General features: G+C 44.8%; 1 protein-coding gene across 5 annotated transcripts; it reads right to left on the minus strand.

Moving 5' to 3' along the window:
* Window positions 1-1,562: 1,562 nt before the first annotated feature.
* On the minus strand, window positions 1,563-18,124 carry LOC115174048 (carnosine synthase 1). 5 transcript variants are annotated; one of them, XM_029732683.1, is made up of 10 exons: window positions 18,019-18,124; window positions 14,341-14,369; window positions 12,358-12,532; window positions 11,647-11,736; window positions 10,322-10,770; window positions 10,024-10,234; window positions 9,752-9,837; window positions 7,321-7,552; window positions 6,275-6,552; window positions 1,565-6,088 (listed from the first exon to the last, which is right to left on the minus strand). In XM_029732683.1, exons 1-10 carry the CDS (start codon window positions 18,026-18,028, stop codon window positions 4,523-4,525), a joined length of 3,126 nt encoding a protein of 1,041 aa, XP_029588543.1. In that variant the 5' UTR covers window positions 18,029-18,124; the 3' UTR covers window positions 1,565-4,522. The 5 variants fall into 5 exon arrangements, with proteins under 5 accessions (XP_029588569.1, XP_029588543.1, XP_029588535.1 ...); XM_029732675.1 differs by having other exon boundaries at window positions 14,341-14,436; window positions 18,014-18,117; XM_029732701.1 differs by having other exon boundaries at window positions 18,014-18,099.
* Window positions 18,125-18,359: the final 235 nt, after the last annotated feature.

The raw sequence follows: 18,359 nt of genomic DNA on the forward strand, positions 1-18,359 counted from the left end.
TCAAACAAAATGTAATTCACCCTTTTCCAGCTTCGAGATAAAGTGTGAAATAGAAAGGGGGGACAGCGTGGGTGGTGACAGATGGGAAAATAGGAGGGAGGACAACAGAAGGAGGAATGGGAGCGGGGTGCATTAAAGGCTTGAATTACTTCTGATTTTTTTTTCCTGAAAAGAAAGAAAGAGAGGGGGGGAGGGGGTGTGAGAGAAAAACTCAAACAAATGTAAAACTAAGGTTCAGCACTGAAGTGATTTGTGAACGGAAGCAGTTCCGACAGTCACTACTAGCAACAGGACTGCATCTAAGACTGAAAACAAGCACAACAAAGAGAGAGAAAGAGGGAGAAGGAAGGCCATAGGGAGGAAGACAGAGGGGGAAGATGGAGAGAAGTGGAGAACTGAGAAAGAGTGAGAGAAAAAGTCAAAACAAATGCATCAGGTTGTGTTTGTTGTTTTAAGGTTTACCACCGGTGTGATTTGTGAGGTGTAACTGAACTGAAGCAGTTCCGACAGTCACTACTAGCAACAGGACTGGACTGCATCTAAGACTCAAAACAAGCACAACAAAGTGAGAGAAAGGGGGAGAAGTCGGGGAAAACACGCTTGGCAAACTTGGTCCAGGCTATTGAAAAGAAACAAGTCTCTCTTTCACTTAGTAAAATAACTCTGACTCACTTAAATGTATAATCACCCCATCTACACAAAGTGTGACAGAGAGAGAGAGAAAACAGGTTTGAGACTACAGGGGGTTTGTATGGTGCGTTGAAGCTCTGCTTACAGATGTATTTAATTAATACATCCATTTCATAAAAAAAAATAAAACAAGCACAACAAAGAGAGAAAAAGAGGGAGCAGGAAGGCCATAGGGAGGAAGACAGAGGGGGAAAATGGAGAGAAGTGGAGAACTGTGAGAGTGAGAGAAAAAGTCGAAAAGAAATGGATCAGGTTGGGTTTGTTGATCTAAGGTTTACATTTACATTTAAGTCATTTATCCAGAGCGACTTACAAATTGGTACATTCACCTTATGATATCCAGTGGAACAACCACTTTACAATAGTGCATCTAAATCCTTTAGGGGGGGGGGGTTAGAAGGATTACTTTATGCTATCCTAGGTATTCCTTGAAGAGGTGGGGTTTCAGGTGTCTCCGGAAGGTGGTGATTGACTCCGCCGTCCTGGCGTCGTGAGGGAGCTTGTTCCACCAACCGGTGTGATTTGTTTGAGGTGTAACTGAACTGAAGCAGTTTCGACAGTCACTACTAGCAACAGGGCTGGATCTGACTCAAAACAAGCACAACAAAGAGAGAGAAGTCGGGGAAAACCCGTTCGGCAAACCTGTTCCAGACTATTGAAAATAAACAAAAGCAAAAACAAGTCTCTCTTTCACTTAGTAAAATAACTCTGACTCATTTAACCTCTTCATCACCCCATCTACACAAAGTAGAGAAAACAGGTTTGAGACTACAGGGGGTTTGTATGGTGCGTTGAAGCTCTGCTTACAGATGTATTTAATTAATACATCCATTTCATTAAAAAAATGTCAACAAACAAAGAAAAGTTAAGAGTCTGTTGATTTGAATGTTTATTGTATTTTACATAACACAGGAAATGCACATTTACATTTGAATCAGAACAGTAGCTGAATCAAAACACTTGATCTTGATTCAAAACTTTGTTAAAGAAAAAGTAATTTCCACACCAGTTATTGCTTGTCAATATAACTAAGGAACAGAAAAATCACTTTAAATCTGTGTTAACTTTAAGGCCTTGTTCTCCATTGCTCGCATATGGTTAAATTATTTATGACGCATATATTTGTAAAACAATGTGTTAATCTAAAAATTACATTCATATCTGTGATGTTACATATCAATAACACATTCATAATCAGATGCACTGAAACTTAACAAATAAAGCAATTAACAAAACATGACAACATGAACACATTAAGTTAATACAAAAGTTTGGATTTGCGGATTTTTTAAAATTTGTTTTGGATTTAGTGATGTAATCTGGCTCGGTTGTTTTATCCTTAACTTTCCTGTCACACCTCCTTTTCGAAGAAAAGTCAGAAGTGCCTGCTACTATATAATTCCCAAAGATTACCTCAGAAATACATAAACAATCAGAAACAGAAGAAGCAGGAAATCCTTAACCTTTTGACTACTGTAACCCTTGTCTGGGGGGTACTGAGGGATGGCATCTCAGTTTCATCAAACCTACTCAGTACACCTGACACCAGACCGCAAATGCCACACCAGACACTAACTGCCAAGATGAGGTCTTGTTCCGGGGTCAACGCATTTGCAATGGTGAAACTGCCTTAATTGACTTCCATAACACACTGTTTTATGGGCTAAGCCGGGGGAAAATGGGTGTGAGTATGTGGAGTAATTAAATCTCCATTTCCGTACTCTTTAAGTTACTTATTTTGGGGTGGAACAACCTTTCACCTCAACCTTGCTAATTTAGACATGAACTTCACACGACATCTAACTAAAAATGAGCGAGGCAGAGTTCCAGAATTCCACATTTTCCAAGTAGTTCAAACTCGCCGACCCCGCAGACATCACCTCTGAGCCAAGATTTAGAAGGTTCCGCAATCAGCACCCCTGTCCACCTGTTCCAGCTATTGCACTGCTCTCCTCAAACCCCCTTCCTCAAAATCTTCCATCTTCTTCTGCTCTTCCTTCATGTAACTATTTAGCTAACGACACTGACCTACTGTATGTGTAATATAACGACCCCCTCAAACCCGTTCCAACCCTGGACTGCTATGTGTTCAGTGTGCAGGCTATTAATCAACGTCTATGGCTGGATTATAATGTAGTAGGGTCGTTCCACCAATTAGGTGCCTTTTGAGTAGTGCAACTTAGTGAACAAAAAAAAAGTATTTCATATATTTTAAGATTGTCATAAAGAGCACATGTTCAACTTAATGAAAAACATCCCCATCTCAAAACAAACGACTATAGTAAGTGCCTAGTAAAGTAACAGGGTTGACAACTTCATCTTAAAAAAAATCAGCCATATATCCCCTTGTGACCAGGGGAATGGAAGCTTGTTGTGTGCAGCAGGGAGGGGCAATTGTATGCAAGCTTCCCAATTTTTTTCTTCTAAATTGTCTCTCTCTATGGGCACCCTTTGCGGGGTCGGTTAAACGGATGCATCCGTTTTTCAGGGAAATGGAAAGAGGGCCTGTGTTGCGACTTCTGCTTTTCAACGTTAACACGGCGACATCTTAACTCCTCCACATTTACTGGACTGGTTCAACAGTCCAAAGAGGACCTCCCCGACAGTTTCCCCCCCCATCAGGACCAGAAAGAAAGAAACGCCACTCAGGTGTTTCTAATAAGCCTATTACGTTAGATTAATCTATGGGTAACAGGGTTGACATGTTAAGCTCAACCAGCTAAATTTTCCACCACAAACACCAGAAAATGGCCAAAAAGAATAGAACCAGCTCATCTGTTTTATATATTTCAAAATGAATAGTTTCACCAATTAGAACGAGAGTTCAGTTCAGGTAACAGGGTTGACTTTAAAAATCAGGGACAGGGTTTTTTGTAGCCTGACGACCAACACTAAATTATTCCGCTGCTCTGTCGTTCCCTACATACTTTAGTATGAGACTGCCATCATTGAAGTCGCTTGTTGTGATGAGGGGCGTTGTAGTCATTAGCATTTGGATGGTCGCTAAATATTGGTATATTTTATATTTTTTTACTTAAAATGAATCACTAATTACATGAAATAAATAATCTTCAGAAATGACTTTTAAATGGCACTTCATTTAATATGACAGGCTTTTAAAATTCAATATTTGTGCACTACTTAAAATATCAAAGGGACGCAAAAGGCACTCAATTTGTGGAATGACCCAGTAGAGTAGACTGCTGATGCCACAACCTAATAGATAGCAGGGTTGGGTTCAATTCGAATTGAATGCTGTCAATTCAGGAAGTTAACCAACATTCTAATTCAATAATTTGACCAAGGGCCTCTATTTTTTTTTTTATGACTTCAATAAAATGAGAAGTAGAAGCTATTTATTTAAAACGTTTTTCAATTGTTTTATTTAAATCACTTCCTGAACCCTGTTAGATAGATAAGACACCCATACCCTATTCTCTCCAATCACTGAAGATTATACCTTTTTGAAACTTGTATTGTATTCCTGAGATGGTCCCTAAAATTTAAGTGAGAAAAATTGAAAGGTTGTGAGATATGTTTTGATATAACATGAGTGTTTTTTCTTGCTGTGATGTACCTTTTAAGCTAACTAAACTAACCCTTACCCCTAGTACAAAAACCCACCGGCACAAAGCATACACGTGCTAAACATGGGTTCTATTCAGAAGGGTCCAATGTTAGGAACAAACATTTAGACAGTACTAAAACACATATGCTTCTCTGTCATGCAGAATAAGGAATCGATTTGTGTATTATTTTGATCTGTGAGTAAAATCTAAACATTGCACCCTCCTGAACAAACCCCGGGTGCTTCTCCCACCTGACTTCCTGTCTAACTGAAGTGGGACAGGAAGTACCCCAGGTCGTAGCGTGGAGGACAGTGCAGGCCTAGCCCCTGGCAGAGGGCGAGGAGGCGCTGGCGAGCGTTGGCGGCGTTGTGGGCGTCTCTCACGCCGACATTACAGAAGGGCTCCTCGTACTCCCCAGAGATCAATTCATCCTCCTCAGCCAGCTCGTTCAGCCACAGCGCCCCGTCCTGGTGCAGCCCTCGCAGGCGCTCAGGGCTGGCTGTGCTTCTCAGGGCCTGGAGGTGCTGGGACACCACCACCATCACCCCAGCAAAGTGGCCTCTGGCTGGGAGCGCTGTGGCCGAGGGCAGGCATGGACGCACCCCACAGGACACCATGAAGGCGGCCATCAGGATGTCCACGCCGTACAGCTGCCGGATCCAGTCGCGCAGGTAGAAGCCGCCCATGCGGGCGTTGATCTCGATGAGCCTCGGGCCCACCTCTGTCATCTTCAGCTCAACGTTGAACACGCCGTCTTGCAAACCGCAGCCCAGGCAGGCGTGGTGCGCTGCGCGGATCAGCTGAGCGCGCTTGTCCGGCGCCAGCCCCGAGGGCATCTGGGAGGCCGTCTCGGTGAAAGCCGGGGCACGGGTGGGGCCATTGTCGGACACGAAAGCGCCCTCCAGTCGCCCCTCGAACAGTACCACATCCACGTCGTGCTCTGTGCCTCCCACGTACTCCATGAGGGTCATGGCGTTGCCCCAGCCCAGGCCAATGCCAGGGTAGTCTGTCTCCTCGCGGAGGTCCCCTCCGATCCTCTCAAAGTGTGCCAGGCTTTCCTCCAGAGAGCCCACCTTCCTCACGCCCACCGCCCCGGCCCCATACTCCAGCTTCATGACGGCAGGGAACCTCACCACCCCTACACTGGCCCCACCAGGCCCCCCCTCCCCCCCACTGGCTGCCTTCTCCAGATCCAGGGCGCTCTCCACATGGATACAGGGAACAGCATAGGAAGAAGGGGAGGGAGAAAGGAGGGGAGCGGAGGGCCGGAAAGTGCCAAAGGACAGTGAGAAGGATGAGGAAGCTGAGGCGGATGAAGAGGTAGGGGCGGTAGTGTCGGGTTTGCCCATTGCCTCATTGAAGAGATCCCCCCTGTCAAAATCGGCCATAGCTCTCATGCTATCCCCTTCCATGTTGACCATGCCGTTGACCATACCGTTGCGCTGTCTTCCTCTCCTCTCACCTTCTCTAAACTCAACCAGGCCATCCGCCTGACCAGAGGGTTGCTCAACACTGGTCAGGTTAGTCCCAGTAGACTTCAGTAAGCCCAGGAGGTGCCTGTGGGTGCGGCTCTTCTCCTTCGCGATGCGGATGGCCTCGGGGGGAGGCCCCCTGAGCCCCAGCCTATTACAGACCAGAGACGTCAGCACCACGCAGTCATCCCAGAAACACACGCAGCCATCAGGACGGAGCCCAGAGGACAACAACCAATCACAAATGCGGGAGCAGTGCTGGTCGTCACGGCGGTGGTCGGGCAGGTCTGGCAGGGGCAGGAAGTGGCCGACCAACTGGGAGGCGAAGTGGGCGGGGTCACAGTCCACCAGCAGGATCTGATTGGAGGGGAAGGAGTTGGTGAGGTCAGTTCAGCACATTAGCATAACTGGCTAACCAGTAACCATTAATGTGTCATTTAATCAGACTTTGCAATGCAGTAAAATGCACTTCTAAAATAGCTGAAAAGTCTGTTGCGGCGATGTATTCACTTTCACTAGTTCATTCCCCATGTAGACATTCACCTTGAGTTTGTACTTTTTGGCTGCTCCCCAAATGAACTTCTTACTGTGTCCTCCAGCTCCCACCACCAGCACAGTCTTCTCCTGCATCAGGTAGTACTGGGAGCGGAGGAGGGGGGTGAGGAGGAGGGTGCCCCTACTCCACCCCTCTATCCCACTGTCACATCCCTCCAGCCCCATCCCTTGCTCCGGGAAGGAGGAGCGGAGACAGAGGGAGGGGTGGAGGCCAAGGACAACAGGGCTGATGATGTAACCATCCATGGTGAAGAGGAGGTCTACACCTAAGAGAGAGGGAGTGGAATGGAGATAGAGAGAGAGAGAGTGGAATGGAGGTAGAGAGAGAGAGAGAGAGAGAGAGTGGAATGGAGATAGAGAGAGAGAGTGGAATGGAGGTAGAGAGAGAGAGAGAGAGAGTGGAATGGAGATAGAGAGAGAGAGGAATGGAGGTAGAGAGAGAGAGAGTGGAATGGAGGTAGAGAGAGAGAGAGAGAGAGAGAGAGAGTGGAATGGAGAGAGAGAGAGTGGAATGGAGAGAGAGAGAGAGAGGAATGGAGAGAGAGAGAAATGGAGGTAGAGAGAGAGAGAGAGAGAGAGAGAGAGAGAGAGAGAGAGAGAGAGAGAGAGAGAGAGAGAGAGAGAGAGAGAGAGAGAGAGAGAGAGAGAGAGAGAGAGAGAGAGAGAGAGAGAGAGAGAGAGAGAGAGAGAGAGAGAGAGAAAATGGAGGTAGAGAGACAGAGAGGGAGTGGAATGGAGGTAGAGAGACAGAGGGAGTGGAAGGGTCAGACAGCAGCTCAGGGAGACACAGGAGTGTTGACAGAGTGAGACTTGTGACGGTATAAGTAGACCCATGTTTTCAGAGAGGCTTCGACATTAATCTGCAGTAATCTATATCAAGTCATAGATCAACTCACACGGCTTCCTGCTTCATTAGAGGGAAAGCTTTGGCAGGGAGTCAACACACACACACACACACACACACACACACACACACACACACACACACACACACACACACACACACACACACACACACACACACACACACACACCTATCATGTCGGTCTGGGCACCCGCTCCACCACGCAGTTCCGCGGACATGCTTGACTCTGTTTCCATGACAACACGAAGGCAGGACAGGGCGGTGTCCGTTGCTAAGCGATGGAGAGAAGTTGCCATGGTAGGGTCAGTGAAACCGCACTCTAATAGGGTGGTCTCCAAGGACTGAGAGAGGGAGTGGCTGTGAGAGAGAGGGGCGTCGGACACACCCACTCTACACACCAACTGAGGGAGAGGGATAGAGAGCGAGGGGGAGGGAAAGGAGAGAGCAGTTAGTGAAAAGGTAATGGATTTCAAACAAACATTGCAGTTAATGTATATGGTTTTTTACAGGAATTTGTCTCACTTTCCCAAGTTAGACATTTACAGAGCTATATATATATATATATAGCTCTGTAAATACACACGTACATACATATAAACATACATCGATATATGTGTATATATATATATATAGATGTATCTATCTCTATCCATCTATACACATATATCTCTATCCATCTACAGTGGGGGAAAAAAGTATTTGATCCCCTGCTGATTTTGTACGTTTGCCCACTGATAAAGAAAGGATCAGTTTATAATTTTAATGGTAGGTTTAGTTGAACAGTGAGAGAGAGAATAACAAAAATATCCAGAAAAACGCATGCCAAAAATGTTATAAATTGATATGCATTTTAATGAGGGAAATAAGTATTTGACCCCCTCTCAATCAGAAAGATTTCTGGCTCCCAGGTGTTTTTTATACAGGTAACGAGCTGAGATTAGGAGCACATTCTTAAAGGGAGGGCTCCTAACCGCAGCTTGTTACCTGTAAAAAAGATACCTGTCCACACAGAAGCAAATCAATCAGATTCCAAACTCTCCACCATGGCCAAGACCAAAGAGCTCTCCAAGGATGTCAGGGACAAGATTGTAGACCTACACAAGGCTGGAATGGGCTACAAGACCATCGCCAAGCAGCTTGGTGAGAAGGTGACAACAGTTGGTGCGATTATTCGCAAATGGAAGAAACACAAAATAACTGTCAATATCCCTCGGCCTGGGGCTCCATGCAAGATCTCACCTCGTGGGGTTGCAATGATCATGAGAACGGTGATGAATTAGCCCAGAACTACACGGGAGGATCTTGTCAATGATCTCAAGGCAGCTGGGACCATAGTCACCAAGACAACAATTGGTAACACACTACGCCGTGAAGGACTGAAATCCTGCAGCGCCCGCAAGGTCCCCCTGCTCAAGAAAGCACATATACATGCCCGTCTGAAGTTTGCCAATGAACATCTGAATGATTCAGAGGACAACTGGTGAAAGTGTTGTGGTCAGATGAGACCAAAATGGAGCTCTTTGGCATCAACTCAACTCGCCGTGTTTGGAGGAGGAGGAATGTTGCCTATGACCCTAAGAACACCATCTCCACCTTCAAACATGGAGGTGGAAACATTATGCTTTGGGGGTGTTTTTCTGCTAAGGGGACAGGACAACTTCACCGAATCAAAGGGACGATGGACAGGGCCATGTACCGTCAAATCTTGGGTGAGAACCTCCTTCCCTCAGCCAGGGCATTGAAAATGGGTCGTGGATGGGTATTCCAGCATGACAATGAACCAAAACACACGGCCAAGGCAACAAAGGAGTGGCTCAAGAAGAAGCACATTAAGGTCCTGGAGTGGCCTAGCCAGTCTCCAGACCTTAATCCCATTGAAAATCTGTGGAGGGAGCTGAAGGTTCGAGTTGCCAAACGTCAGCCTCGAAACCTTAATGACTTGGAGAAGATCTGCAAAGAGGAGTGGGACAAAATCCCTCCTGAGATGTGTGCAAACCTGGTGGTCAACTACAAGAAACGTCTGACCTCTGTGATTGCCAACAAGGGTGTTGCCACCAAGTACTAAGTCATGTTTTGTAGAGGGGTCAAATACTTATTTCCCTCATTAAAATGCAAATCATTTTATAACATTTTTGACATGCGTTTTTCTGGATTTTTTTTGTTGTTATTCTGTCTCTCACTGTTCAATTAAACCTACCATTAAAATTATAGACTGATCATTTCTTTGTAGGTGGGCAAACTTACAAAATCAGCAGAGATGAAATACTCCCCCCCCCACTGTATACACATGTATCTCTATCCATCTATACACATGTATCTCTATCTATACACACATACATATACATATATACATATACATATACATATATATACATATATACATATACATATATATATACATATACATATACACATACACATATACATATATACACACATACATACACACACACACAAATACATATATACACACACACACACACACACACACTATAGGTTTACAGTATTGAGGGTCTTTACAAATTGTGATGCACATAGTCAATATTTCATTTCTCTCTCCTACCTCGTTCTCTCTCGTTCTCTCTCTCTCTTTCGCTCACCTTGTAGAGGAGAGGCAGGTCCAGAGGTGAGCGACTTACGATGGCACACAGTCTGAAGGACAGGTCTGGAACCTGAGGCCTGCAGTCTGACACACACACACAACAACTACTACTTCACTATGATAACACCAAGAGGATGTGGTAATGGCCGTAGTACATCACATTGTACTAGAGTCCTTACAAGTCATGTGAGGACCACATTCAAATAATCATGAAAATAAGGTCCTTAAACCTCGAACTACCCCCATCTGTCCCAGACTCAAAGCCCTCACCGGTGTACTGTTCCCAGGTGCGGTCCTCTACCCGCGGCCCAGGCTTCAGTGGGGAGCAGTAGGCCTCCAGCAGCACTGCCTCTCCGGGGAGGAGCTGGGGCAGGAGATAACCTACCTTGGCCCAGACCTCATCCCTGTTGTTCCTGGACAGGTAGACAGGGGGTGAGGTTGCCTCGCCCACAAACGTCCCACCACTGCGCCTGAGCACCACCTATACACAAAGTGAAAGGAAAGCTTGAGGATTTGTGTACCTTTACACAAAGGCTGACTAAAATATCCTCTAAGAAACAGGACATACACTCTCAGATCCCTTCATATCCTCAGACTCCAGGAAAGAGTCCACCTTGTTTCGGATGGAGTTCATCCCTCCTTCCACCCCCTTTTCCAGGTGCACCACCTCCACCCCTCCTGTCCTGCCCTCATCCAGTCTCATCTGTCCCGGGGGCAACAGTAAGGCCAGCGTCGGGGGGCAATGGATCTTGGCCTTTTGCAGCAGAACCCTGGTGGTCAGAACATCCCCCCAGAATCGACACAGTGCGCCGGAACCTCCGCTTGGGCAGTCTGTCTCCCGGGTCACTTCCTCCTCAGTCCAAGGGTCACATGACAGGTAGTAGGTGACCTTGCGAGGGGGGTTGAAGTTGGAGAGGAAAGTGCGGCCTCCCAAGTCAAAGGTGACAGCCTTGTGGACCAGGAGGGAGGGGGAGGAGTGAGAGAGCCAGGACGGAGAAAGACACAGGAGAGCATCTCCTAGAGAGAAGAAGAGAGAAATGGGTGGGGTAGAGAGAGACCGAGGGGGGTGGGGTGTGTGAAAGGGGTAAACGAGAGAGAGAAAGAGGGAGGGACAGAAGGAGCGGGTAATGGGGAAAGTGTGGTAGAGAGAAATTGGATTGGGGTAAGAGAGAGAGAGAGAGAGAGAGAGAGAGGAGAGGGGAAGGGAAGGGAGGGAAGAGAGATTCTTGACCGGTCACAGCTTTCCATGAAAATATAGAAAAAGGACAAAAGTCATAGAAGCCTGTCAACTAAAGTGTAAAGTGTTTTAGTCTGTTATTGGTCATAACAGAGACAAAGCAGGAAGGAGAATGACTATTTATGTATAAATAGAGTAATGAAGGGCAGTGACAATCTCATTAAATGTCAACCTGCACTAGTGATCTTTTCCCTCAACCTTTTGGCCATCAGTCTAAAATTAGAACCATCACTGTTAGACTCAGAGCTTTTCTCTCTAGGGGGCGATTATGTTATTTGATAATGACACCAATGAATCCCATAAAAGGATTACCATTCCAACATTTATTTTCCCGGCGATCTGGCAAGGCGAAGTTGAGGTCCATAGATGGTGAAGAAAGCCTTGTTCAAGCTAACACCATTATGAGAGGCACTAAGGAACACTTGGAAGACCTCTTGGAAAACACTTTGGCACATACTTTGAAAGGAGGGGTGTATGTTTTAACTATTGCTCTGGCCAAATAGGCTTTTACATTTAATTACTGTCAGACTTCTACAGGTTAGCACAAGCTGGTACTGGTTGGTATAAAGTACCAAAGTATACATTTAACGGAGTGATTTACAGCCTGTTGTACACATCGGTTGCATTTCCAGTCTGGCTGTGTTCTGCTAGCGTACCTGGGCTCCGTTGGCCTGCCTCCAACAGCAGAGAGAGGTAGGGGAGGGGGGATCCCAAAACACAGACACACAGCTCAGAGTGACTCATACCTAGAAGAGAAGGAAAACAGTACAACAGCCATTAGCGGCAAGGTCAAATTCCCCATGCATCAGTGCAGCCCTTCACTATGTAATAGAAAGTAGTTAATGAATGTTAGCCAATACAAAAGTTAGGTCCAAAAACAACCATATAGGGGCCAGCAAATATGGCAGGTCATCTTAGCTCATTGAAGGACCCACGACCTTATTGCTTACACCCCCATAGTCCTCTGGCCCTTTCCCCTTTGCAAACACTAAATGGGTAGGGGATAGGGGAAGGGGCTAGGAGCTAGGGTCTTGCCTAGGGTTGTTTTTGGACCAGGTAAGAGTAAACGGAAACACACCTGTTCACCTAGTAGCCCATTGACATATAGTACTAAACTCACTTGGTCTGGGTGACTCTGTGCAGGTTAAGATCCAGTGTTTGTGATAGGTTCACCTGGCCTGGGGGCTTAAACTCAGGTGGTTCAAACATTCAGAGCGTTGCAGATAGAAAGGTAAGGTCATAGAGCGGCCACAATTCCCACGTCATAGGGATTGTAATAAACAGCGTCCGGTGTCTTTCTAGCCTGGTACATTTCTATCTGCGTCATCCTGTACGTTTCAGCCGGGTGATCGTAGCCCGGGTCTCACCCTGTGGCAGGTCCTGTGTTTCAGGCAGGTCGATCTCCCTCAGAGCCTCTTGCAGGGTCTGGAACAGCGCCACCTCCTGGTTGGAGGACCATACCCTCGGTCCCCCAGTAGCACATCCTCCTGGAGAGGAGAGGTGGCTGGGGACAACGGTGGTGGGGAGAGAGCTGAGAGAGAGCTGTGGGAGACAGGGTGTGCGGAGAGACATAACATAAATGTTAAAAGGATACATGTTGAGAGAAGGAGAAAGAGAAGGGGTCGTCAAAGGGATTGTAAAATGAGGGAACAGATGGATGTTCAGGGAGAAAAGAGGACAAAATGGTGATCCTGAGCCAGAATAACGAGCCATTGTAGCTTACTACTGATTTATAAACTAATCTACAAATAACTACTTATAAACCATTTACAAACCCTCCATTAACTGTTTTTCCTTGATGTAAAGCATGAATATGTCTTACCAAACACTGTCTGAGAGGAACATGAACGTCAGAGTGCCACTGATACTGTTAAACACATGCCACTGGCAGCTGCGTGTGTACATCAAACCCATGTAGTAAACACACCCATTCATTAACACACACACACACACACACACACACACACACACACACACACACACAAAGTTATGGATTTTACTTTAAACACACATTTATTCCAACAAAGCATTGATTGATTGATGTCGACCAGCAAACTTTGTTAAATACTAAGAGCTCTCTCTTCTGGTCTGGTTATATGGGTATTAAGATAATAAAATCAGTTGTATCCTTGAGGGGGAAAAAAACTGTGTTTGAAGTTGATATTTATTTTTTATTTTTCACAGAAAATTATATCTTAGAATTTTCGAGTTAGCTGACTAAATCATTAAACGTGCATTGTAAAATTCTCCGGGGCTCTCTCTACTTCAATACCAGGTTGTGTGGGCGCTCAGATTAGATACGATACAAACAAACCACATGCATTGTTATGCAAAACGATCACCTACACAGCAACGGCATTGTTTGGCGTGCAATCATGTGAGAGCAATACACACGGTCCACTTGTTCTCCTTCAACTCTCGTCACCCTCTCTTTGTCCTCCTTCCTCCTTCACCCCTCTCTCCCTCTGTTTGCCCATCACCAGATATGTTTATTTACATGTTTATTTTTTATTTCTCTTCTAATGACCTAGACACCTGAAGGGTTATAACTCTACTGTTTAATTCCCACCACCATATACTTGTAGAGCTCCAGTAGTTTGCTGCCTCAGAGTAATATCTTGTCAAAGAATGCCAAGGTTTTCAGTTTCACATACTGTATAAGACATTCAATGAAACTATAAATACTTATTGGCACCGCAGAAAATACAGCCCCACCTCTCGCTCAGCATTACTTGCACTGTAACCTATGTAAATCAAACTTGACACTCTAAATTTAACACGATACGCACAGACCCTCTGACACTCTCTCTCACACACACACACACACACACACACACACAGAGACAACAGGCAGAACTGTATCGGTTCCCGAGATTAACAGTCGCAGCTGCTTTCCCTCCAATCTCTCCCTATTCCTCTCTACAGCATTCTCTGAGCAGCCTCGCTCCATTACACCTAGTCCTTCAGTCTCTGCCACCCTGTCTTAGTCTCTTTCATTCCTCACTCTATCAGCGATTCCCTCACAGACATCACTGTCAAACATAAAATGTAAAATGTCTTGTAAAACATAAAATGTCTTGTATTTCAACACATACATGTTGCAACTCAATTGCATTTGCATGCTAAATACTGCAAAAACTATTCAAACAATTGCTAAAATGTAATAAAATGTGGAGCAAGAAGAAGCAGACCTTTTATCATGCAATAACATACAACTATCATGTTCCCACAATTATAGGAGAAACTTTGCAGAAAAGCTCAAGAACACTTCCTTAAAATAGAAACATTGAAGACCTGCAGATATAAGCTCACATCAACGTTCATGCAACAACTCCCCTTTTTAAACTCACCATAGTGTCTGTAGTGACCAAGTGGCAACCTGGAAATGACAGAAAGAGAAAGAAAGTGAGAGGGTAAGGTAACGAGGGAGGGAGGGAGGGAGCAAGCTGGAACGTGTCAGAGGAGGGAGGGGGCAGAAAGAGGAAAAGTGGAGCATACAGAGAGCAGAGAAGAAGAGTACAAGTAAAAACATGACAGATGACATGCTATATAACCTGTCTGTTTTCTTGTGTAATATATTGTAAAAAGCCCATGTGAGCCTAATAAATCTAAGTGTCAGTATTATTAGTACAGTGACCTATAGACTATTTATAAACAAACACATTGTGAGAGCCAAGGCACTTCCATAGACCTCGGATATCACAGGAATTCCAACCTGTTGTTCTGTTGTGATACCCTGCCATGCAAATGATGCTACGGATGTTACATCCCCAATTACATGTAAATACTTATTGGCGTAGTCGGCAACTTAAATAGGCAAGTTGACTTTCCATCGTTCAATCCCTTTCCGTAATTGAAGAAAGTCAATACAACTTAACTCTCTGAAAGAACAATGGTAAATCACTTGTACACCAAACACATTACACAGACATTATAGGCTACCCCTTTTCAACCCTGGTTAAGGCTGTGGCGGTCATGAAATTGTGTCAGCTGGTAACCGTCATGTAAATAACTGTCGGTCTCACGGTAATTGACTGTTAATTAACATGAACACGCCGAGCATCTCTGGGCTTCCGCGCTTCGCCCACAAGCCACTGATGCAGACCTTTGGAACATTTACATTTTTAAAAAGTCTAATAAAACCATTTAATATAGCCTACACTATCACAATAAATCCATTATTTATTTAAGGCAGGTCTGAAGAAACATTATATGAAGAAAATGTAGCCTATTTCAGAAGAACAAAATAGCATATTCTGAGTCGTCCTTATGTATTTTTATTTAACCTTTATTTAACTAGGCAAGTCAGTTAGGAACAAATTCTTATTTACAATGATGGCCTACCCTGGCAAACCTGGACGACGCTGGGCCAATTGCGCCGCCATATGGGACTCCCAATCACGGCCGGATGTGATGCAGCCTGGATTCGAACCAGACACTGCCGTGAAGCCTCTTGTACTAAGATGCAGTGCCTTAGACCGCTGCAGACACTTCATTAGCCTCTCATTCACAATTTGACAAGCACTTAATAGTTTCATCCATCAGACTATTCTCAATTTAATCTGGTCTTTACATATAGCCTACTAATATACAGCGCCTTCCAAAATAATTCACACCCCTTGACTTTTTCCACATTTTGTTGTGTTACAGCCTGAATTTAAAATGAATTAAATTAAGATCGTGTTCGTGGCCTACACACAATACTCCATAATGTCAAAGTGAAATTATGTTTATAGAAATGTTTACAAATGAAAAGCTGAAATGTCTTGAGCACAGGAGGTTGGTGGCACCTTAATTGGAGAGAATGGGCTCGTGGTAATGACTGGAGCGGAATCAGTGGAATGGTATCAAATACAATCAATCACATGGTTTCCAGCTGTTTGAAGCCTTCCATTTTCCCCGTATCCGGCCATTATTATGAGCTGTTCTGCCCTCAGAAGCCTCCACTGGTCTTGAGTCAATAAGTATTCAACCCCTTTGTTATGATGCCTAAATAACTTCAGGAGTAAAAATGTGCTTTACAAGTCACATAAGTTGCATGGATAATGTGCAATAATAGTGTTTAACATGATTTTATATTGAATACCTCACCTCTGTAACCCAAACATGAAATTATCTGTAAGGCCCCTCAGTCGAGCAGTGAGTTTCAAACACAGATTCAACCGCAAAGACCAGGGATGTTTTCTAATGCCTCGCAAAGGGCACCTACTGGTAGATGGGTAAAAAATAAGCAGACATTGAATATCTCTTTGAGTATGGTGAAGTTATTAATTACACTTTGGATGGTGGATCAATACACCCAGTCACTACAAAGATACAGGCGTCCTTCCTAACTCAGTTGCCAGAGAGGAAGGCAATCGCTTAGGGATTTCACCATGAGGTCAATGGTGACTTTACAACAGTTACAGAGTTACATGGTTGTGATAGGAGAAAACTGAAGATGGATCAACAACATTGTAGTTACTCCACAGTACTAACCTGAACGACAGTGTGAAAAGGAAGCTTTTACATCACGTGTCAAACTCAGTCCACGGAGGGCTGAGTGTCTCCGGGTTTTCGATCCTCCCTTATACTTGATTGATGAATTAAGGTCACTAATTAGTAAGGAACTCCCTTCTCCTGGTTGTCTAGGTCTTAATTGATAGGCAAAACCAAAAACCAGCAGACACTAGGCCCTCCATGGAATGAGTTTGACACCCCTGCTGTACAGAATTAAAATATTACAAAACATGCATCCTGTTTGCACTAAGGCACTAAATTAAAATACAAAGTGGAATGATTTTGGGGCAAATCCAACACAACACATCACTGAGTACCGCAGAGTTTTTTTTAAGGATAAAAATAAATGGAATATAGAGCTAAGCACTGGCAAAATCCTAGAGGAAAACCTGGTTCAGTCTGCTTTCCAACAGACACTGGGAGACAAATTCACCTTTCAGCAGGACAATAACCTAAAACACAAGACCAAATATACACTGGTGTTGCTTACCAAGAAGACAGTGAATGTTCCTGAGTGGCCTAGTTACAGTTGTGACTTAAATTGGCTTGAAAATCTCTGGCAAGACTTATAAACGGCTGTCTAGCAATGATCAAAAGCCAACTTGACAGAGCTTGAAGAATATTAAAAGGAATAATGTGCAAATATTGTACAATCCAGGTGTTCAAAGCTCTTAGAGACTTACCCAGAAAGACTCACAGCTGTAATTACGGCCAAAGGTGATTCTAACATGATTCAGGGGTGTGAATACTTATGTAAATTAGATATTTAATTTTTCATGTTTTCACTTTCTCATTATGGGGTATTGTGTGTAGATGGGTGAGGGAAAAAAATATTTTATCTATTTTGAATTCAGGCTGTAACAACAACAAAATGTGGAGTAAGTCAAAGGTGGGATCCTCCTCTTTTCAATAGAGGCCATCAAAACTCTTGTTTTCTCACGCAATTGCATAGAATAGCCTATAAAAATGTTGAGCAACATGGGCTCATAGGAACACATTTCATCCCACGCGTCAACCAGCTATGAGGAGCTGGCTCTCGCTGCCCAATAGGTGATCCTATCCCGCTCAAACTCTGATTGCCAGGGCTCTCAAATACTTCATTCAATTTCCGATTGCATTTATGTCAGCGTGATTCGAAGGAAAAACAGAGCACTGACTACCAGGCCATTAGCGACCGGCTGTTAGGAAGTTTGGTAGGCTATTAATGACCATCAGCGGCATCAGAGCGCAGTTTTGGAGAAGACTAGTTACCATGACTCAGCGGTGATGTGGCATTTGACTGTGGTCATGACTCGCGACTGCCGGTATGGCGATAATACGTCGCCATAACAGCCCAACCCTGGTTGTTGTTGCCCTTTAAGTCAGCCAATCTGTCTGAAGCTTGCCAATGTAAACAGACGGAGGAGATTGCGGGCGTCCAGGACAGGCGTTGATTGGCAGCGGTCTAAGGAGCCAGGCAGTACCCCTGCTCCACCTCTGCCAGCCCTGTACAGGGCGAGTGTCAACTAAGGGACGATCCCCTACCGTACCAGGTGCCATGGAGGTGTAGGATAGGGATGGCGGAGAAAGGTACAGTCCGACACTATCAGTACGTCTCACTACTTCAAACAGCCTCGACCTGCCGGCCTCCCTGGCTCTTAGACACTGAAAACACACAACACAGACAAAAGTAATGTTATCAGAAGTAACAGTTATCAACCTAATGATTGATGCGAACAGGTGTGTATGTTTACTGTTGCTGAGTCACTAACCTTGTTCACCGGACACTTCCTCGCTATGCGCAATTAGCTTGGGGACGAGGTTACTGAGTCACTCACACGCACACATGCACACCTGCTGTAGTAATCGAAAGAAAACAAGAGGCTCCAAA

Source organism: Salmo trutta, chromosome 3 (genome assembly GCF_901001165.1).
Source record: "Salmo trutta chromosome 3, fSalTru1.1, whole genome shotgun sequence".
Classification (NCBI taxonomy): Eukaryota; Metazoa; Chordata; class Actinopteri; order Salmoniformes; family Salmonidae; genus Salmo; species Salmo trutta.

Bases quoted from the DNA above. Each gene is read 5' to 3' on its own strand.
- LOC115174048 (XM_029732675.1), bottom strand. The intron at 10,771-11,646 runs GTACGCTAGCAG...TCTTCTCTCTAG, and splicing joins GGCAGGCCAACGGAGCCCAG to GAGATGCTCTCCTGTGTCTT. The intron at 10,235-10,321 runs GTATGTCCTGTT...CTTTGTGTATAG, and splicing joins ATATGAAGGGATCTGAGAGT to GTGGTGCTCAGGCGCAGTGG.